General features: G+C 41.5%; 1 protein-coding gene across 5 annotated transcripts in view; it reads right to left on the bottom strand.

Moving 5' to 3' along the window:
- The window catches only part of RIMS2 (regulating synaptic membrane exocytosis 2), a 6,281,053-nt gene that overhangs the window by 44,134 nt on the left and 6,213,344 nt on the right, over nt 1-23,575 (bottom strand). For all 5 annotated transcript variants that reach the window (XM_044065683.1, XM_044065685.1, XM_044065684.1 and 2 more), the window contains one exon: nt 16,005-16,117. In XM_044065683.1, the coding sequence (XP_043921618.1) occupies nt 16,005-16,117 (113 nt within the window). The remainder of the gene's footprint in view (nt 1-16,004; nt 16,118-23,575) is intronic.

Genomic DNA, 23,575 nt, shown 5'->3' with positions numbered 1-23,575 from the left:
GGGTGAAGTTTACACTGAACTTGTCAGCCAGGATGTTGGCAATGTCGGTTGGTTCAGTGTATTTATGGCCATTATGCACTAGCTTGGAGCATATCTGAGAGTTTGCCCCTAGACTCTTGACATAGTTAAAGAAGGCCTTGTGGTTATCCTTAGAGTCATTGGCTATTTTTCTTCGAAGTTGGCCTTGGATGATTTAATGAGGGAGCGCAGTTTTTACTGATGTTAATCAGAGATGCCTTCTTATTTTGGGATTTTGTTCTATCTTGCAGGAGTTTCCTCCTTCTGTTGTAAAGTTTATTTATGGCCGGGGTCCACCAGACTGGCTTCCTCTATTTTGAGGAGTTGGTCTTGGTTTTACTTGGGATGGCTCGGTCCATGCATTCTTGAAGGTGTTCATAGAATGCACTTGTAAAGGATTCTGCCGATGGGTCATCATTTTCCATTTGATTGGGAGTTTTGAAACTTCCCACCTCGGTCTTCAGGAGTGTGAAGTTGGCTTTAGAGAAGTTTTTTTCCTTGATTTCCTCTACTGGGGGGGGGGGGGGGGTCGGGATATGGATGTCCAGTGTGATTAGTTTGTGATCTGACCTTGCCAATGATGAGTTTACCTCACGTGTGGAGCATAGGTTCCCCATGTTGGTGATGACCAGGTCCAGTATGTTGTCACCTCTTGTGGGAGTGGTGACCAGCTGTTCAAGGGCGTTTGAGTTTATAAACTCAAGGAAGCATTGGGCTAGGGCGTCTGAGCTTGAGTAGTTTTCCCAGTCAATGTTTGGATAGCTGAAGTCACTCAGTAGCATGGTGTTGGGTAGAATCTTCATACTTTCTAATGTTCTCAGGAATGCTGCGTGAGTGTCCTGAGACAAGGTGGGAGATATGTAGCAAGCTATAAATTGAACAGTCAATTTACCTGCTGTCAATTGCACTTGGATGGTCTCAGATTCCACGTGCTGTGCTACTAACCTGGAGGTGTGGGTGTTCTTGATGAATATGGACGCACCCCCTCCTTTTGTGTTCTGGTCCTGGTTTTGGGACCTAAAGGTATAGGTTCATAGGTTCATAGGTTTATACTAGGCTATCTGCCCTAAGGCATTTATAAGCCTAGCCCAAATTATTGTGGCTTACGCCACCCCTTATATGAAAAAATACTGTGCCCATTAGTTTGTTGTGCCTCTGTCCAGCAGTGACACAGAGATGATTCCTGGGGTAAACCTACGATCTCCCATCCACAGGTCTAGATTTCTCTTGAACAGAGTCAGCGAGGTGCTCTGCCTCACATGGACCGGGATTTTATTCCACAGCATAGGGAGTCTCTGAGTGATAAATCTATCCCTCCAGCACGTCCTATTTATATCCGTGCTAAGGTTTAAGTCGCTTGCTCTAGTGGTTTTGGTGGATTTGGATTTTTTGAGGTGGAGCATGTCCATTAATTCCGGGTTGGACATGGCCTTGTATGTCAGGCACATGTCACCTCTGAGCAGACGGTATGCGACTGAATAGAGATGGAGTTTCTTCAATCTGGCAGCATATGACAGATTTTGGAGTCCCTTTATCCTTTTGGTGAGGAACTTTTGGGGTCTCTCCAATTGCTGCAGATGTCAGGTGAGATACATCCCGAATGGGGCATTGTACTTTCGATCATTGGTCTGATAAGTGAAGAGTACAGGGGAACAATGACCTCACTAGATCTGGATGTGAATCCCTTCATGATCAGGTGGGCAATGTAGAAGGTCTTTCTAACCACTTTAGCAATGTGAGTGTCAAAAGAAAGGCCACTGTCAACCTGGGTCCCCAGGTCCCTGATAACCTCTTCTGTGCTTAGTGGATTGCCACCTATATGGTAGCTTGGGGTTACCTTGTTTTTCCCGAAGGGTATGACTATACATTTTTGGCGTTTAACTTCAGGCCATGGCTCTGGCACCAGCTATCTGTTTCCGTGAGTCCCTTCTGAAGGATATCCGTGTCCGATGCACTTTCCACTATGGCCCAGTTTGCAGTCGTCTGCAAACTTTGTCAGCCAAAGTCCTCCCATGTTGGCCTGTACTTCTGAGAAGTAGATGCCAAACAATAGGGGCCAAGGACCGAGCCCTGTGGGACACCACTTGTGACCGGCTTGGAGTCTGACACAGCGCCAGCAACTCTAACCCTGTGGGTTCTGTCCTTAAGCCAGTTTGCAACCCATCTTGTGACATATGGGTTTACATTTAAGCTGGTAAGTTTTTCTACAATACCCGAGTGGGGTATTGTGTCGAAAGCCTTTGCAAGGTCAAGGTAGGCTGTATGGACTGCCTTTCCTCATCAATGGCCTTGGTGACTGTTTCAAGAAGTCAACCAAGTTCAAAAGGCATGATCTTCCCTTGACAAAGCCAAACTGGGTCGGGTCCAATGTCTGCAAGTCCCCTATATCTTTGTTTATGAGCTCCATTATGATCCTCTCCATAGCTTTGCAGACTAGACTTGTTAAGCTTATGGGGCGGTAATTACCAGGGTCCGTAGAGGCACCGCCTTTGTGGAGTGGGACCACAGTTGCCGTACGCCACTCCTTGGGGACGTATCCTGTGGTAAGGCTAAGATTAAACAGCTGCCTTATGTGCGGGTTTAATTCCTCATTTAGCACACATAGCACACAGCCGGGGACACCATCCGGTCCCAGTGATGCTGTGTTTTTAGCTTTAGAGAGAGCAGCTTTCACCTGCGCATTTGAGATGTCCGGGAGGCTACACTCGGCTGGGATAGTTATCTCTCCTTTAGGGGAGAGGGGGTGAAGTTTGCACTGAACCTGTCTGCCAGTATGTTGGCAATGTCTGTGGGTTCAGTGATTTTTGTATCATTTTGGACTAATTCTGAGCATATCTGGGAGTTTCCACCCAGGTTCCTAACATAGCTGAAAAAGGCCTTATGATTGTCCTTTGAATCCATGGCAATTTTTCTCTCAAAATTGGCCTTAGTTGATTTTATGAGTGCTCGTATTTTTTACTAATAATGATCAGGGTGACTTCCCTTTTATGGATTTTGTTCTATCATGTAATAGCTTTCTCCTCTTATTGTAAAGTTTGTTAATGGCTGGGGTCCACCAGACTGGACATTTGCCCTTTGTGGAAAGAGTCTTGGTTTTATTTGGGATTGCCTGATCCATGCAGTCCTGGAGGTGTTCATAGAAGGCATTTGTAAGGGCTTCCGCAGCTTGGGTTGTGGTTTCCTCTGGCTCAGGGGCCTTGAAGGATACCACACCAGTCTTGAGTAGTGTGACGTTTGCTTTAGAGAAGTTCTTCACTATGGTCTTTTTTGCTTGGGGTGGGGCCCGGATGTGGATTTCCAGTGAGATTAGTTTATGATCAGATCTCACCAATGAGGGATATACTTCCGGTGTGGAGCATTTTGTCCCCATGTTTGTGACAATGAGATCTAGTATATTTTCTCCTCTCGTGGGAACAGTGACTAGCTGTTCCATGGCATTTGAATTTATGAACTCCAGGAACCGTTGGGCTAGAAAGTTAGGGCTTGAGTAATGTTCCCAGTCTATATTCGGGTAGTTGAAGTCACCCAATATGATGGTGTTTGGAGATACATTTATACCCTCCAGTGTCTGTTAGGAGTTATAGCCTGGTAGTGCTGGGGTGCTCTCTGGAGCGTTGAACCAGGTTTCTGTCACTGCACATACGTCGATTTCTTCCATACTAAGGAGAGCATTGAGTGTGTGCATTTTGAGGTTTAGACTTCTGGCATTGAGCAGCATTACCCTCAGTTTTTGTTTATTATTGTTGTTTATGGTGGCAGGTTTGTCTTTTGAGCTTTGCCTAAAAAAGGCAGTATTGGGGCGGCAAGAGTCTTGGCCAGTATTCGAAAGCCCAGGGGCAACAGGTGCAAGCCGTCTCTGGCGAAGCAACGTGGCTTGTCAAGCATGTCGTCCCAGGCTGACAAGTACTGGATCCCCTTTGAATGACACCAGTAGTTTAACCAATTGTTAAAACTGATCATTTTTTCTTCGTATGCTGGCATCATTTTGGGTGAGGGCAGGATGTTACTCAGAGTCAGAGTCATACCAGCCTGGGCTACATGGTCAGAGAGCTCCTCCATGTCTCTTTTCATGTAGTCCAGGGAGGTACGTCTCAGGTCATTTACGCCAACGTGTACAATGACAGAGTCATATTTGTACTTGTTGTGGAGTGACCTGAGTGCATGTGTTATGTGGCGGATTCTGGCACCTGACAGGCAGCTTACGGTAAACTTCTCCTTGTTCAGTCTAGCGAGTGGGACGTCTGTGTGCCTGAAGATAGAATCACCGATTACTAGTGTGTTATTTAGCCTTAGGGGCTGTTTTTGCTTGGCACACTGACGTTGTGACGTATGTGTTACCTGGTTTCTGTTGTAGGGTGGGGGTTGCTTGGGTGTATGCTTGGGAGGTCTCTGTTGTTTAGGCAGGTTCTTATTTAGAGCATCCGAGTATGTTTTTGCGTGTTTCTGATTGTTGTTTTCTGGTGCAGCTATGGCTGGTCTATGTGAGTCTGGTAATGTGGTGCTAGTGTTGCCCTTCTCCTTGTGACTGGTTGATCCAGTCGTGGGTTGAGAGAGCTTAGCCTCCAGTTTGGCTGTGTAGCTGCATCTCTCACATATGTTTGTGTTGGTTGGGAGGAGGAGGGGGTTGTCTGTGTACATGAGGCAATTGTAACATTACCTCAGGATGCCCAGATTCACTAGCTGGACCGGAGAGCACGCCTGAAGCTGTCCCTTGAACATGCCTGAATAGATGGTTGGGACTGTATTGCTGACTGGATAAGTAAAGAACCTCATACTTACTGAGTATAGGGCTGAATTGCAAGCTGTAAGCTAGTGCTAGTTTTAGTGAGTTTTAGTAAGTGCCAGTCTTAAATTGCCTTATTCCTAGTGCTGGGTTGAAGTGTTTCAAGTTTCAAGGGAAAAACTGAAGTGCCGACTTCGTGGAGCCTGGAATAGTTTAACCGCAGCTAAACAGTGCTGCTGCAAAACCGCTAAGCGGTTTTTATACCAGGGAGATCAAAAAGGATAGAAATTAGCCCAAAATGGCCAATGAGCTACAAGTTGCTGGGCTGGGACCACTCCTACAGGGACAGATAGGCTGCTGAGAGTTCCCTCTCTCACAGTGAACAAGGAGGCCACCTAACTATCCAAGTATGATATGGGCAACACAGGAACCTTTACCACAGTCCTGGATTCAGCAAAGCCTGAAAACTGGACTAGACTAGTTCAGAAAGGAGGGAAAAAGAGGATTATTTATTTATTTATTTTTCAGAAACAACAGAAATGCAGAGCTTAAATTACTTTAAAAACTCAGAGGAGGCTAGTGCACTTGAGTGTGTAGCCTGCGACTGTGTTTAACTTAAATGCAAAAACGACAAACAGTAACTTTTTTTCAAGGGAAACAAGGAAATAAGTACAGTAAGCAATGCAGATATCACTAGGGATCCACAGAAGCGCTGAAAAGCCGTGTTTTAGGTGGAATTAGCGTTTCAGGGAAATAACAAGCAAACAAACAACAAGCATACAAACAAAGCTAGATTCAGCAAGCCTGGATCTAGTCTATGCTACAGCAAACAAGGTGTATCAATTTCAGTAAGAAACAGTTCAAATATGCAGGCACTATAAGCCTTTAACCAGAAATTCCCAGCTCAGAAGGGCAGAGTCCAGCCTCTCCTCCCACAAGAGTGCAGACCATGAACCTTCTTAATGTAAAATAACTGGCCTGAAGCCCAAGTGCTTAAACCAGAACTAATACACTTTTAGAATAACAGACACTGAGCCCTCAATCAGCAGTTCCCAACTTAGAAGGATGTAAGCTACCTGTGCTGCCACCACAGTGCAGGCCACAAACCTTCCTAATGTAAAACAACTGGTCTGAAGCCCAAGTACTTAATCCAAAAGACTTAGAATGATAGCTACACTTTAATCAAGTTACTATCAAGCAGTAATAAATACAATTGAGTACTTTAAAGAATGCCTGGATTAGTGCTCAAGTTATACAAACAAAGCTAGGATTTAGCAGGCCTGGATCTAGTCTATGCTACAGCAAACAAGGTGTACCAATTTCAGTAAGAAGCAGTTCAAATATCCAGGCACTATAAGCCTTTAACCAGAAATTCCCAGCTCAGAAGGGCAGAGTCCAGCCTCTCCTCCCACAAGAGTGCAGATCACGAACCCTCTTAATGTAAAATAACTGGCCTGAAGCCCAAGTGCTTAAACCAGAACTAATACACTTTTAGAATAACAGACACTGAGCCCCCAGTCAGTAGTTCCCAACTTAGAAGGATGTAAGCTACCTGTTCTGCCACTACAGTGCAGACCACAAACCTTCTTAATGTAAAACAACTGGTCTGAAGCCGAAGTGCTTAAACTAAAAGGCTTAGAATGAGTTACACCAAGCAGTAATAAATACAATTGAGTACTTTTAAGATGACGCAAAAGCAAAATCAAGTAGGAAGAAACACAAATACAGTAAATGCAGATAAAAAGAGCAACAATTTTTTTTTTTTTTTTTTTTTTTGAGTGAGCAAATGAGATGGGCCCAGGAGGAGTATCCAAGTGCAAATTTACAAGAGGGGCAGGCAGTTTCAAAGCCACCAAGATTAACACCAAAACAAAAGCACGTAGGGTGGGTGGGGATCTACTAAAAAAGCAGTCACAACTTCCAGCTAGATATTGCTCAATGCAACACAAACTAATTTAAATCATGTATTATTTGAAAAAAGTGCAGATAAAGATTTACTTAACTTCACTTATACGTTCAACTGATTGCATGCAGGTCTTATCTGGCCAAAGCTCACAGTTTAAGCAGAAAATATTTCAAACTGTACCACTTTTATAAGGCAGAAAAACTGAATAACAATGAAGGGAACTACCCCCACTTATGACTGGCTATGCAGGTTTTTTAACAAGCCTTAACTGAAAAAGCAGTCACAACTTCCAGCTAGATATTGCTCAATGCAACACAAACAAATTAATTTAAATTGTGTATTATTTGAAAAAAGTGCAGATAAAGATTTACTTAACTTCACTTATACGTTCAACTGATTGCAGATTGGATCTATTTTCATCCAATTCAACATATGGGACAGATTCCCAAGCTGTCTTTCTGGGTGGTATCATGGAAGGACAGTCCAGAGGATGGTGGAACCAAAAGAAAAGCAATATCTGGATTATATATCCAGTTTACAATGAGAGACAGAGGTATGGACTGTACACCAAGCTCCTGCTGCACAAATGTAATCAATGGGAAGTCTCACTGAAAAAGCCATTAAGGTGGCTATATCCCTTGTAAAATGAGCCTTTGGTTTGGATTGTAAAGACAAACACTTCTTGTGACAGACAAAGGAAATGCAGTCTGACAACCACTGTGAGAGTGCCTTCTTCTTTCGGCTTGTGAGAGTGTAACTTTGGCAAAAGCCCTACCAAGTTTAGGCTTTGAGAAAACAATAAGTGATCAGATTTCCTCAACTGGTTTGTCTGATGAAGAGAGAACATGAGTTGATGATGAACATTTAGCATGTGCAAGATGCATTATCCTTTGTTTGAGAATCTGGGGAAAAATACTAGTAAATGTATGGACTGATTCAAGTTCAACTTGGATGCCACCTTTGGCAGTAATGATGCATTAGTTCTGACAGAAACCCTGTCATTATGGAAAATCAAATAGGGCGGTTTACACGAGAGTGCCGGTAATCTGAAATCCATCTAGCTGACGTGACCACCAATAGGAACGTTGTTTTCCAAGTCAGGTATTTAATGTCCACTGTGGCTGCAGGCAGTGGCATAGCTGGGGGTGGGGGTGGGGGCAGAGGAGCACTTTTGGGACTGTTACATTTCACATTTACTCACTGTATTTACTCACTGTTTTCAGTAGTTGCATAGCATCGCATCCTGTTTTTCCAGTCTGATTGCATCTTGTCTGTGCATGCACTGTCGCACAGACGTCCTGTTCCGCCCCAGCAATTTAAAAAAAAAAGTACATAATTTCCTGGTCTGCTTCTTCTTATTGCTGCTGAGACAGACTTTTCAAGTAAGGGTTGCGTGACTTTCTGCTCTGCCAAGACATTCAAGTAAGGGGTGTTTGAGATTTTCTGCTGCTTCTTATTGCTGCTGATTAGACTCTTTTCAAGTAAAGGGTGTTTGAGATTTTCTTATTGCTGCCAATTAGACTTTTTATGTAAGTGTGTGTGTGTGTGTGTGTGTGTGTGTGTGTGTGTGTGTGTGTGTGTGTGTGTCCCAGTTAAGTATGCCTGATGGTTAGTGTTACTCAGGTTCAAACCCTGTACCTTAGATACAAGAAGGAAGAGCCTGAATGCTCTACCCATACCACCACTTGTGATGCAAGGAGTTGAGTCCATAGCTCTCAAACTGTCCAGATTTTCAAAGAATGTCTGGTATGTTTGGCTCATACTTTTGGTTTGTTCCTCTTAAAATTTGTGGTTTTCTGGCAAATCAGTTAGAACTGAATTCACGAAAAGTTTCAGTCTTCCTGTCTTTTAGGAAGTGCATGGTAACACAAGGCAGTTTATTCTAGCAACTTTCTAAGATTATACAAGCAATGTTTAAAATGTGTCCTTGGTTTGGGACCTTTGTCTCCCCTCAATAAATTTTGGCATTTTCCAAATTTCTTGTGCTGCAAAATTGAGAGATATAGTTGCGTGTCAAGTGGATTTTACAAGGAGCTGAGAGGTTCAGGGAAAGAGAAGTTTGGTGCTGCTTATGCCAAGTCTGTTCGCATTTTTAGTAACACAACAGGTAGTATACTTGCTTTTGATGCAGAAGGCTGTGGATTCTACTCCCACAGTACGTAGACAGATTGCTAATAATGTACTGTGTTGTACTTTAAAGGAGGTGGATGCTGCAGTCCTGAGAATGTCCTCCTTTGGAGAAGATACCTAGTAACTATGAACCTGTTATCAGTTTGCCATCCATTCCCTATTGCAGCATTACTAGCTTATAATTTTTTTTAATGTAACATAGGCAATTTATTCTTCAAGGACAACAGGTACTTTATTTGTAGATGAAACAATGAAATACAAAGTTGTTTACTAGCGGCAGCCTCTTCATTAGTTATGGATCTCTTTAATGAGGAATTATTTAGACAACTTTTACATCTTTCGAGATTGTACATATTTACTGATATTGGTGGATTGTAATGACAGAAGTTTGAGTAGACATTTATGATGGAAATGTTCTAAATTGGGCAGTTTTCTCATTACTGGTTTATACATTTTGTTTCATTGCTTACTGGGAAAATGTTCAAAACAATAAATTTAAAACATGCTCTAACAAGTGTGCTGTATTATACAAGGAATATAATTTAATACAATCAGGAAGGTGAATCAAAGAACACATGCATGTTTGCATGGTCCTAAATATGTGTGCAAGGGGCCTATGATTTGAAAACAACTCAAAGGTAAACTTTACTGCTGCTGGCCAGAGGCAATTGCTTTGAAGATGAGTTTCAGTGCTGTTTCAATGAATGTGAGTTTCAAGGGCAGAGAAGTTTTAATGCCAAGTCTGTTTTCATTGTGAGACTGTATGGCTTTGTGTTGCAGATGCCTATCAGTGTTTGTACTATAACATTTAAAATAAAAGTTTTAAATTAAATCCAAATAATCATTGTAGAAGTAAAGCATAAAGTAGTATGCATATTACCGTTTATGGTAAATGGGGAGAAATAGCCAAGTAATGGAACACTGGAATGGCTGGGGGGCTGTGTATGGGGGGCCCAATTTGACCATTATTTTGTGAGGGGGAGGGGTGGCAAACTCAAAGACAGTCCCAGGCAGCAGAGACTTTTAAATACACCACTGGCTGCAGGTTCAAAGGGGGGATGTGTCAGAACTTGGAGCATGATGGTAATATCCCTTGTGGGGACTGGGTCTTTAATGGGAGGACATAAAAGAAATGCTCCTCTCAAAAATCTCTTGAAATCTTCAAAGAAGCTATGGAAGTGTCATTGTGGCCAAGATGAAAATTTGAAATTGCTGCCATCTGAACTATGATGGTAGAATAACTAGGGCCTTTGTGAAAAAGTTCAGACAACAATTCCAAGATGACTAGAATGGGTGCAGAAAACAGGTCCAAACACTTGAATACAGCTCAAATAGAAAATCTTTTCCATTTGCTGGCATACATCTTTTTTGTAGTAGCCTTCTTGGAAACTGATATAATCTTGACAACCATAATGGGAAGCCTGGCATCTCTGGCTATGTTCAGAACTGTAGAAACCAAGCAGTTAGCTTCATGGTGGTCTGGTCCAGAAGATGCAATCCGGACAGATGAGATAGAATATATACATACTGATCCAACAACTAAGAGGGATGTTCTAGCAGAGGCCACAGGAAAGGGAACCATTTTTGACAGGGCCAGAGTGGGACAATGAGGATTACTTTGGCCTTGCACAGTCTAGCTTTCGCAATGAATTTGTTCATGAGTGGTAATGATGGAAATGCATATAGGAAGCCCAGGGGCCAATTGTGGATCACAGCATCCCTTTGTGATTGATCCTGTGGAGGGATCAGGGCAAAGTAACTGCTGCACTTGCTGTTGAGGTAGGAGAAGAATAAGTCACAGCAAAGCTGGCCCCAGCGAAGAAAAAATAAAGCTTCCACTGCTGGACTGAGGGACCAGTCGTGAGACATTAGGATAGCCCCACTCAATTTGCCTGCCAAAACATTTGAAACCCCTGGATGTGAGTTGCTATCAAAAATGCCAAACTCGCATGGCCTCTCAACACAGGGAGTAAGAAGGGATTCCTCCTTTTTTTGTTGATGTAACAAAATCACAACCTCTGGGGAGAACATCCTGGAATCCTGCAATGTTAGGAGGACCACCATCATTTTCAAGAGGCTAATATGAAGATTGGCCTCTAATGTTGACCATGTTCCTTGGATCATCCTCACTTCGAAATGCCCCCCCCCCCCACAGAAAGAAGACATCCATGGTTACTACTGCTGCCTGTAGATCTGTGTGAAAAGGTCATCTTTTGGCTACTGAAGGAGAGTTTATCCACAAGTGATATGCTGCCTACAAATCTTTGAGAGTCAAATCTTCGCATGTAATGGGTAAAAGGTCTGGGACCACTGCACTGCAGGAGTCCACTGAAGCACTCTCATATGGTAACAGGCCAGTGGAATTACTAGTATTGTGGATGCCATTAGACCTAGTAGATGCAGACTCATCCATGCTGGTGGAGATGAATGATAAATCACCTGCATGGCCATTGGACATAAAGATGTAACCCTGTGGTGAAGAAGGCTGACAATATGCAGAGTTGTACTGAGGTGGCAACCAATGAGGTATATCTGTTGGGTTGGTAACAACTGGTGCTTGGAAAATTGTATTGTTATACCTAGGTCCACAATAAATGGAGTAGAAGGTCCAAGTGATGTAGCAGCAGATGCTCAGATGCAGCAGTTAGGAACCTATTGTTGAGGTAGGCAAAATTTGGACCCCTAGTAAATGCAGGTGCACTGCTACTATTGCCATTATCTTGGTGAACACCCTTGGGGGCTCTGGTAAGACGGAAAGGCAGGACTCTTATCTGGTAGTGATTGTCTCCCAGTCAGAAATGGAAGAATCTCCTGGAGTGCTTCTCTATCTTTACATGATAGCAAGTGTCCTGGAAATCTATTCACCACAACCAATCATCTTTCCTCAGTAGAGGCAACATGGACTGAACTGTGACCATTTGGAATTTTGTCTGTTTCATAAACTGATTCAGATGACTGACATCCAAAATTGGTGTGAGGTTCTCCATTTTCTTCATTACTAAAAAGAACCTTGAGTAGACTCCAGATTCTAAATGGTCTCATGGAACTGGCTGTATGACTTGTTGTCTAACAGCTTGGACATTTCTGCTCCTGATGGTTCTCATTGACTGGTGGAACACTGGGAATGACCTTTTTCATAGCAGAAAGAGAAAAGGAATAGAATAACCTTTGGGTAGTACCTTTAGCACCCACAAATCTTTTGTTATGTTTTGTCAGGCTTGCAGGTTCAAAGATAAGTGCCTCCCAACTGCCTCCAGAGTGCAGCAGTTGGGCAGCCCTTCAGGGACACTAATAGGGCTTCTCAGTAAAAGGACAATGGAAACCCTGGTTATGTGGTCTACCTCTACTTCTTGGGTGACATCCATTGGAATTTCATCCATTTCTGCTATATGGAGGTTCATCATTAGGACAGCCAAGATAAGAACTCTATTACTTATGAAATTACATCCTTTTCCCATCCTTCTGAGTCCTAGAGAAACATCCTCTGGCTTTTGGGTATGGTGTATTTTTTAGGTCTGAAAAGCATGGAGTCATCATATTGGGCATTGATGAAAGACATCTTAAAGCCTTTCACGAAATCACAAAGATGCATTCAGGCATGTCGTCTTATGGTAAGACCTGTGCTCTTGATGAGCTACCAGCTGCACTAGAAAGCAGTTGCATGGCTACGTTACAAGTTGACTGTAAAGTAGAGGACTGAACGTCACTTTCTTCTGAACATCTGCAGGCAATACTCCTGAGAGAAACTTGGAGAGTTCCTTAGTCAAGTCTCTCCAGAACTGGATGACATGAGTCAAGTAATTCGGTGACCTAAGGGCAAAGGAGTAAGTCCACTTCCCAAACCTGTTCAACACTGTAGACTCTGTTAGAGGAACTTTCGTTAGATAATTCCTTTTTGGTGGTCGATGCTACGGCCATAGCATCCACTGGTAGACCTAATGTTTATTGTCCTCGAAGATGCCAAAATCCTGTCCAGTTTTTTGGGTATTGGCTCCATTACATCAGGGTCCTTCAATGTCTGTTGCACCATAAGCGTAATAAGAGGATCAATGCGTGGTATTACCCAGGACAATTTTGAGCGGGAACCAAAGGCTTTCAAAAATACAGACTCATCTGGGGAGAGGATCTTTAGTGGACCAACCCCCTCTCTGCTTCATGAACTCAAGGATTCACCAAAGGTGACATCTTCTGAAGGGGACTGGGGAGATCCCTTGCCTTCATCTCAATCTGTATCCTCTGTGAAAGACTTGGGAGAAGAGTGTATGTGCTTTCAATTGCACATTTGCATCTTATGAACTGGTTCTGTTGGGAAGTCAGAGGGTTCAGAATGAGACTGGGAGCTAATGTAGCATGTGGTTTCAGAAGCCTGAGGTCCCAAATGTCTCTATCTCTGTCTGGCAGGATGAAGAGAAGAAGCAGCAATAAGATCTAGTTAGGAATTTGGGTGGAACTCAGCTAGACAAGAATGCCTTCTCCTTGAGCATGACCAAAACCCTTTCAAAAGCCATGAAGGCCAAAGCCACTCTCAGAACTGCAGGTCTCCCAGAATCTAAAGCTGACAGAGTGCCCTCAGCACCAACAAGCCCCATCTGAGTGGCTGAGCTTGAACATAACCTATCTAGTGCTGAAGCCCCAAGAGGAACAGACAGCTGTGAAAATCTTGGCAATGAGGCACCCCCTTGGAACCTGGCACTGACACTCCAACTCAGAGTCCCTTCCCAATCTAAAGGTATTGGAGATGAAAGAGAGAGAGATGGAAGCTATCTGTGTCAAAGTAGATTGCCCTCTCAGCACCAACAATGGTGCTTCAGAGTTAGCTAGATCCAGCACTACATAAATTGTAGGATGGAGCAGGACAGGTGAGATGAGTGGAGGGAAAGAATGTCCAACAGTTGGCACATTCCCTGGGGACAGTATCAAAAGAACCCCAAGCTGGATTTGCATTCTCAGAAACTTTCTCAGCATCCTGTTGACATCCTACTTAGCTAAGAGATGGCTGAGAAAAAGAAGCCACAGGTGAACACCTGGAAAATCTTTTTATTAAAGAATAGGTGAATGTAATCTCAGTCCCACTGGTTCCATTGAAAACCAGGGTCGTGGAGATGATGGATAGTTCAGAGAAGCTGTAGGTTTCGACCTCCAGACAGCTTTAGGATTAGGTCTGACTGGCACTGCTGGATCCGGAGAATGCATTTTGGCTGAAGTAGGTGAAGACTTGTCCTTTTCTTTTTCCTTTTGTTCACCCTTCTCTTTATCTTTCTCTCTGTCTTTTTGTTCCTAGTGACTTCTCCCTATACTTTGGCCTATCCTGTTTCTTGGCTGGAGAAGCAGAGGAGGAAGGTCCAGGTAACAATAACCCTCTGTGCTATGGAAGAAGACCATTTACAATCAACTTTACATGCCTACCTTGAAGTGCCTGGAGCTGAAAGAGGTGCAAGATTGACAATCTAAATATAAATAGGCAGTGCCCAAATAGTAAACACAAAAAGAGTGAGGGTCTTGAGGGAGGAGTTCATGCCCACACTCAGCAAACTTCTTAAATGCTTGAGAGTCTGCCATTACAGGTCTTCTCAGAAAAAAATACTAATCCTAAGAATTCAGAAAAAAAAAAGTCATACTCACGATAAATAAGTATGTATGAATATATATCCACAAGTGTGTGTGTGTGTGTGTGTGTGTGTGTGTGTGTGTGTGTATAGATATATATATATATATATATATATATATATATATATACATACACATACACACACACACATATATGTGTGTGTGTTTGTGTGTGTGTGTGTGTGTGTGTGTGTGTGTGTGTGTGTGTGTGTGTATATATATATATATAAAAATATATATATATATATATATATATATATATACCCAAATATACCAACTATAAAACAAAAAAAACCTAAAGAAAGCTACAACTCTATACTAAATACTGTACAACCACTAAACCTTACCTAAACTACTTAAACTGTCTATCCACCACCACTATCACACAAAACTCTGGCTCTAATCGCAATAAAATTCAGAGAAAAATTCTCTTGGTAGAAGGAGGCTTGAAGAAATAAAGGATACACTATAGAGACCCCACTCGTCTGAAGCCTTCAGGGGGCAAGCAATCTCTAAATACTAGGGTGGAGTTCAGGGAATTATAGGTAGAGGAGGAGTCAGAGCCCTAGAATTGTGGAAGCTTCAAAATCAGTGCTGAGATCAGATCCATTCAGGTCTGACAACCTATTAGTATATGTTGCATTGGACGAAAATAGAAAACATTGGATCTGTGTATCTTTTAACATCTTGTCTATGTGAAATGTGGAATATGTCTTTACATGTGTATAAACTGCAACTTTTGTCTCAAAATACTCACCATAATTAGCAGGATAACTGTATTAAATAGCACAATAGAAAACAAATTGCCTATTAGTGTTGCATAAAAGACTGTATGCAGGAAATCAGTTCCTCAAGGGTGAGGATTGCTGTGGGTTAGAGTAAGGGATCTACCTGAAGATTTATGATTCCTAGATAAGGATGGTTCATCTGGGGTATATTGTGAATGTAGCTTGAAGGAAGATCAGGTGAAGAGTTTGCGTAGAGCTGGAATGATGGCTTAGCCAAAGTTTGCAGCTGTAAACTGTAATCTACAGTCTAGTTGCTGAAAGGGCTGTGTAAGACTGAGTTTGTATGGAATGAAATTGGTAGAGTTACCTACAAAGACTGAAAACTGGCATTTAAGGTGTTATGAAAAAAAGTAAATATTTATTTATTAATAAATTAACTGTGGTAGAACACTGATCCTGAAGGACCCTTTTCAAGTTCAGCCTGGGTGTACATATGCACACAAAACAGAAACAGAATGAAGAATTTACATAATTGTTATTCAAGAAAAGAGAAACAGAGGATTCACAGACAGAATAGTATACAAAACTATGTTGAGGAGCAATGTGTTTTATCCATGAAAATATACAACAGCAGTGTTACAATTAAATGACACAAATACTTTTAGACCTAACTGCCAAAACTAAGTGGGCTGTTTCTTTTAAAAAATAAATGTGTTTTTTTTGGACATCTCTACCTCTAGTATGGTTAAAGAGTTGATAACACATACGTCCACGTGTACAAACACACGTGTGTGGGAGTTATTTTGCTTATATTGTCATGCATGACTAAGCTAACAGAACACTTCTGATTGTGAAAATACAGTATTATAAGCTGCTGTTTAGAAGAACTTACCCATTGATGGTGCTGCTAATGTCTGGCGTCCCACCAGCTGGGCTGGACCCAACCCATCCAAGAAATCACTGAACTGACTATCTGATGCAAGCCGAACTCCAGGGAAGATGAGACTTAAAGAGGTAAAAAAAAAATAGCTATGATGTCAAGGGTAACAACTTCAGAGCATTAATACTAAAAATTATGTGTTGATTTATCTTAGATGGAAGATGTCAAACAGTTCTCATTGAATTTCAGTAGAATTTCATATCTCCTGAGTTGCCCTCTTAACATCTTGAATGTTACACATTCCTCTAAGGTACCTGAAGCATATTGCCAAGATGCTCTCCCTCTGTTCCTTAAAACAAAATCAACCTAGTTTCTCTAGTCTCTCGCAATGTGAATTCCAGTTTAGATCATGTACATACAAATAGTTTCTTCCAAACACTCTTCATTCAAGTGTATCCTCTAATGATGGCCTCTAGTGTCACTAAGTTTATCTGGTTACCAAAATAAAATAAATAATACCTGTAAGGCTGTACCCCATTCCACTTGCTATTTATGGTCTGGTTTGCCATATTTATTAATTGCATTTTTAGTTACACTTTATTGACTGGGTTAGTCCCCCTAGGCCAATGGCCTCTTTTCAGAAGACGGACGATATTGTATTCTTACTGACTAACTACATTTCATATAGCCTCTTTCTCCACTTGAATTTTACATCCTTTTGCAATTTATCTAACACTGGATAATGTTTCCTTGTCTTTTCCTTTCACATACTCTCCAGTGGTCCACTAATACCACATTCAACTTCCTTCTGTGCTGCTCCTTGAGCCTTTTCAAAAATTTGTAGTCTTATTGTTAATCACTAATTTATGGGATGTTCTTCACTCAGTAACCGGAACATGTTCGTGTTTCCAGTTCAAAAGATTGTCTAGGCAGGCTCTAAATGACAAGGATATGTAAACAAACAGCCAGTTCCATGGCATAGAGGGCTAAAGCTGTAACTATGGTCCAGGTGACACCAGGTTTAATTAGCGGCTGAGGTGCTGGCAGGAAGGGATGGGAAGGGCCTTCATTTAGGTGTTCTCTGCTGCAAGGCATGGTAGCAATAATAATAATAACAACACCCACTTGTTAACCAGGTAGGCTACCTAAAAACATAGTCCCTTTTCAGGGACAACTCAAGAGTAATGTCTGGTTAAATGACTTACTCATGGTCACACTGTAAGCAAATGATGGCTGAGAGACTCATACTCTGTATCACAGGAACTACGAGCTCATAGTCTCAACTCTCTGCACCAACTGCCAGATTGTAGACGGCGGTATTCCTTGGATGTAAGCAAGTGAATGCAGGTGAGGGGGACCAGGGAATTTGTCATAAATGAAAAATTCCCTTTTTGAAGAAGTTGAAGGCATGACCTTTCAGGATGCCCTTAGGTTTCACTCCAACCTCAACTTTACGACAGGCTGATGGATATATATATATATTTGACTGTTGGCCTTGTGGGCCATTTTAAGCCTAACCAACTCTCATTTGGTTAAAGAATGGCCTAACCATGCCATGGTCGATAATTATATATTACCCCAATGAGAATAAATGGGATGACACCATTGATTATCTGAGGGAATCCATGAATGGGATAAAACATTTAGTAGCTGGCTCTGTACATTACAGGGGGCAGTCTTGGGATACATTTTCTATTTTCTATCCATAGATCTAAGCCACACTTGAATATGGAGAGGGATGAACTTTGTTTTATGTGGACAGGAAGTCTGTTGCAGAGCAGAGGTGTTCTCTGTGAGATATACCTGTCCCTCCAAGCCATTCTGTTGATGTTGCAGAAGAGGCTCAGGTCCTTAGATTGAGTATTTCTGATGCCATTTGACTTGCTGATGTGCAGTAAATCCATCAGTAATGGGTTGGAGGATGCCTTGTGTGTCGGACACAGATCACCTCTTAGTAGTATGTAGGATACTTGATGGATTTTACCTTAACGATTTCATTAAGAGACATACTGTCATGACTTTTAAATGAATGTTGGACTCTTTGGCACCCCCTGCAGTTATTACACTGTACTACAGTGTTTTCAATTGTGCTTTAGTTAAAATGGAAGTTTAAATCCAGCATATAGCTAGCAATCTAATGACATCAACGTACATGTTCCTACCTTGCCTAATGAAATGGTTGTAACAGGGCTATGGAGTTGATTTTGGCACACAAGGGATCCACAGACTCAAGTTCAAGGTCTGCTTCAACCTGGACATTAATACAAGCTGCTGTTTACCCAGGTTTCCTTTGTTACAGAACCAAAACTAAAACTGCTCCATAAAAAATAAAACTATAGTTCAGAGCACAAATGTCTTTGCTAGTAGTTCACGACTGTTTGTATCGCATTACTTAACACAGATTTACTATATAATTATTCATCAAAATAATTCCTCACTAAAAGAGATACTAATATCACTTATTCCCACATGGCACTCATTCAGGCTGTCAGTGGTCCTCCATAACAGTGCCATCTACATCTCAGTGTACCATTACATTTACGTCCCTACATCTCCTTTCCATACCTAACCAATGCATCCAGGACTACTCATCCTATAATCAAACTGTAATGGTAGAAAGGACACATGGCATATATAAGGGCTAATTCTACTTATATATGGCAAGAAAATGGAAAGAGTGATTCATCTGATTAATAAATTCTTTTTTCCCCTTCTTTTTGTTCCAGTAGTTCCATTCTCAGCCATCAAGCATATCCACAGATGCTCAACTGTCCCATTCATTCCCCAAGTGGCAACAGCCCTGTGGCTAATTCATTCTCCCCATGTAAAAATCAACTGGTGTTGAGAGGTGTTGCCATTCATATGAGAGACCAGGAGTTTTCCTTTTTCCATCTCTGCCACTCCCACTAATAATGGCCATAGCCACTCAAGGTTGGAGTGCAATGGCCTTCAGTTTGGGGTGTCATCTCCTTTCATGAGTGATATAAACCTCAAATGGTCCTGCTTGCCCTGCAGTAAGCACACATGCATGATCTCCATTCTCCACCAGAGATTCAAAGAGTTAGTGTACACCCCAGGCATGTGTGCACTACTGTTCCCTCCCAAGAGAGGTGAGCAGTAGTTCTCTCTCTCCCTGCTTGTTCCTCCAGTGGTTGTTATGCTTGAGATAATGATCTTATCCCTCTATGCTATGGAGTTGGCTACTAATCAACTAGTTCTGCAGTAAGAATCAACTTGGTAACCCCATCAAACTCTGTAACAGTTAGGAATTATTCCAAATCAAACTACAACCTATTAAGTGATAGTATTTCAAAATTCAATGCCCCTCCCAACCCCGAATTCACAATAACCTATGTGTAAATGTTCACAGAGACCCTCTACAACCATGTATATGGCTGTATAATGTCTGCTGTACCTACCAGAGGTAAGCACCAAACAAACCATAAAAACAAACCACACTGGAGGAATCCTGACCATAATATGGTATATAACACAAGTACAAAGTCATGGCTAAAACCAGGAAAAGCAACTCCCATAATGATAGGAACTCTCTAATTAAACTAGACAAGAAATTAAGAGGACTAATTACATCCAACAAGGCAAAGATAGCCTCATAAGCTAAAGACAACCACAAGGCCTTCTACAGCAATGTCCAAAACCTCAAAGGCAGCAGGCATCAGTGTGCTGAACTGGCAGTCAATGGTGCCACCTTCACTGAGCAGAGTGACAAGGTGAATTTGCTGGCTGACAAATTCAGCTTAAACTTCACTCACCTACCCCACCCCTTACCTCCAACCATGAAATACCTACTAGCATAACCTCACCCAACTATTAACAAGGAGTAGGTCCTGTCGGTACTCGCTAAGGCCTAAAATGCAGCCTCAAAGGGCCCTGACAATGCCCCCTAAATACCTGGAAATTTGACCTATCAGGACCACTTTAGTCATGTTTCAACTATAACCTCAAAACAGGTTTTGCACCACAAGAATGGAAGACTGCAACAGTTTCCTCACTTTACAAAGGTGGAACATAAACTGACACCAGAAACTACAGACCTATTTGTCTGACTAGTCTAATATGCAAAGCCACAGAACAAAGTAACATGGAAATGATTAACAACAAATGATTAACAAAGACATAGGCAACCTTCAGACACTGGAACCAACCCAGTTCTTTGAGATGGCCAGCAAGGCAATGGATGAGGGGAAAATGGTGCATACTTCTTAACTGGACCTGGCTTAGGTGTCTGATACAATACCCTACCTGGGTATAGTTGACAAACTCACTGAACTGTGCATAAACACCTACATAATTCACTAGATTGCCAGCTGGCTCACAGACAGGACCTAGGAAGTCAGGATTGGTGATACCACCTCCACTAAGAGACCAGTTACCAGTGACGTACCTCAGGACTCTATGTTGGGACTGCTCCTATTTGGCATCTACTTCTTGGAGGTAAAGACTAATGTCAATGGGCTTTGGCTGACCAAGTTCACAGATAACTGCAAACTGTGAACTATCATAGATTCCTGCCATGACACAAACATCTTACAAGAGATTCTAACAAAGATAAATGACTGGGGCCAAAATCATGGACTAAAACTCTATGCCAAGAAATGCATTATAGTTCCTTTTGAGAAAACTGCCACCCTGGCTAATTACTCCCTTGAAAAGATACCCCTAAGAGCTGACCCGGTAGTCAGGGATCTGAGAACATATGTGTAGACAGTAATCTAGCCATTGACCAACATGTGGCCAAGGTAGTTAGAGAATCATTCTATGTCGCCCAGCTTATAAGTAAGGGCATGGCATCCACATCCAATGAAATCACAGTGCTATTTTATTGGACCTTAGACCAATCATAGAGTATAATGCCCCCTTTGGCATGCACCTGAGCAGACATATGCAACAGCTGGAATCCCCATCAAATGTTCCTTACAAGGAGAATCCAGGGTATAAACACATTGTCTTATAACGACCACCTTAAATCCCTATCTCTATATTCTGTCTCCTACAGGTTACTGAAAGGCAATCTATGTATACATGGCATCCTCAGATCATGCTCTTATGGACCTTTTGCACATCTGCAAAAGAAAAAGCATTAGAATCACTAGATCAAAATAATTAAATTTTGCTTATGACATAAACAATACATGTTTGTCAGACAGATAAGTATCTCAGAAGATCCGCATTCTCAGGAACAGGCTCCCTTGCAACAAAACTGGAGTGACTTGGTGATTTAGCCATTATACCTACCACTAAAACTGTATAATTTAAAGATATTATAAATTCTACAACTAGAAGTTAATTCTAAAATATATGTATATCTTCTGAGCAGGAAAATCTGTTATTAAGAAGCGCACAGTACTAATATCCTGTTCATATCACAAGCAAACTTTCAGCCTCCAAAAAGCAAGACAATTAGTTTTAATGTCTTCAAAGCTTATGACACACAGGTGGCTGAAAAGGCATCACAGGCAGTATTGTGTGCAACAAAATCGCATTTAAGCAGTTAAAGCAGAATAAAACAAATAGACATACTAAATGGCTAAAATATTCTACACATGATATCATGCTCTAGATGTGGAAACAGGAATAAATACATATATTATAATGGTACCATTTAACAATGAAGTTCACATAAGAAAAGTACTTTTGTGTAAGTAAACTTACCATAACAGTAGATGCTCAAATGATCACTGTTGCAGTAGCCTTAAGCTATATGGGTTATTCTCTGCATTATATAGGAGAATCATCCAGCTTCCAAAGCTTCAGGGCACCTTCCACATGCCCAAACCATTAGTCAGATCAATCTGATCTGACTAAAATACAGGTTTGGGCACCAGGCCCTTCAGAGCTTTTATACCAACTGAGAGATGGCGGCAAGAAGTCCATATCCTGGAAAAAAAAAAGAAAACACCAAAAAATCCAAGAGGGGTGGGGGGTGGAGGAACTGAGTGGCTACTGCAGCAATGATCATCTGAATATTGACTGTTATCGTAAGTGTACTTACACAACTGTACTATGTTCTTCATAATGATCATTCTACAGTAGCCTAAGCTATATGGGTAGATTACCATAGCTCATAACAACTGGGAGGTGGAAGGAGAAGGATGCCAGAGCCCCTGGAGAATGGTCATAGTAAAGCCTGCCGTAGACCTGGAGAAGGGATCTAGTTTGTAGTGCTTTGTATAAGTATGTACAGACAACCAAGTTACTGCTTCTAGAATACTTCTAGGGTCCAAACCATCTTCTTACCTTCTCAAGAAATAAAAAACTGACTGGAAGTTTTAAAAGATTTATTTCTGTCAGGACAGTATCTGACTTGCCTGTGCTTATCCAAGGTATATTCTTTCTCTCTAATTTCAGGATTCAGGAAAAAAAAATAGAGAGATTGATACTTTGGCTAAAGTAAACTTAGATACCACTTTAGGCACAAAAGAAGGATTAGTTCTCATGGAAACCTCATCTCTGTGAAAAAAGAGATAAGGTTGAGCCACCATAATACCTTGCAACGTAGATACTCTTCTTGCAAAGGTCAGAGAAACCAATAAAAGTGTTTTTCTATATTAAAAACATCAAGACAGCAGGATGAGATGGTTTAAATGGAGCAACTGCTAGCTTCTTTCTACAAACTCTAACTCAGAAAGCCTTTCATGACATAGAAACCTGGCTCACAAATGCTAACCTAATATTAAACCCTAAGAAAACCAAACTAATGGTATTCCTTCCTAATAAGTCTTCTCCTCCCCTCTAACACCTTCTTCATCTCCTCCATTAACAACACTATAATCACCCCATCACCAACACACTAAACTGCTAGGAGTAGAAATCGACTGCAGCCTTAAATTTGATATACACATCTCCCAAACAGTTTAAAAAGGTGCATAAAAAAGTAGGTACTTTATACAGGAATAACACTACTTTACCAAAGAAACCAAAATAACTATTGCACAAACTCATTTGATATCCACCTTATTATACGCAGCCCCCATATTCACTAACCTCAGGAAATCTTAACTACAAAAACTCGAGTCCTGCTAAAATAGTAAGATATGCCACAAATTCATCAACTAGGGCACACCACTGCCTTTCACTCAAACAACTCAACTGGCTACAACTCCCCCATCTCCTACAGTATACACAATTAACAATGGCCCACAAACTCCGCTCAAATCCTGAAAAAATACCATCCTTACAAATCCTTCTTCAACCCTATAGTGCCAATAGAATACTACGCTCCTCCAACAAGCAACAAATAAAAACCTACTTATCCAAAAAACAAGCAGGGGATTCTCTATTTGCTAACTACATAGGTAAAATCTGGAATGAACTGCCAGTCAACATTACCTCCATAACATCCATACCTCTATTCAAAACTAACCTAAAACAACACCTCCTTACCAAATCACTCTGCCCATGTTCCACCATCAGGTGACATGAAACATCTCACTCTCAGCTGTCTCCTTTACAAATCTTCCTGAATAATGAAATTCTCAGAAACTATAACTTCATAACTTAGCCAGCATTCTAATAACCTACTTTACTCACCACTGCCTAAATCCTGCTAATACACACTTTGA

This window comes from Protopterus annectens, chromosome 3.part0, assembly GCF_019279795.1.
Source record: "Protopterus annectens isolate FY-2018-M chromosome 3.part0, PAN1.0, whole genome shotgun sequence".
NCBI lineage: Eukaryota > Metazoa > Chordata > Ceratodontiformes > Protopteridae > Protopterus > Protopterus annectens.
The sequence above is the reverse complement of the archived record's forward strand: the minus strand, read 5'-3'. Positions and strand labels throughout refer to the sequence as shown.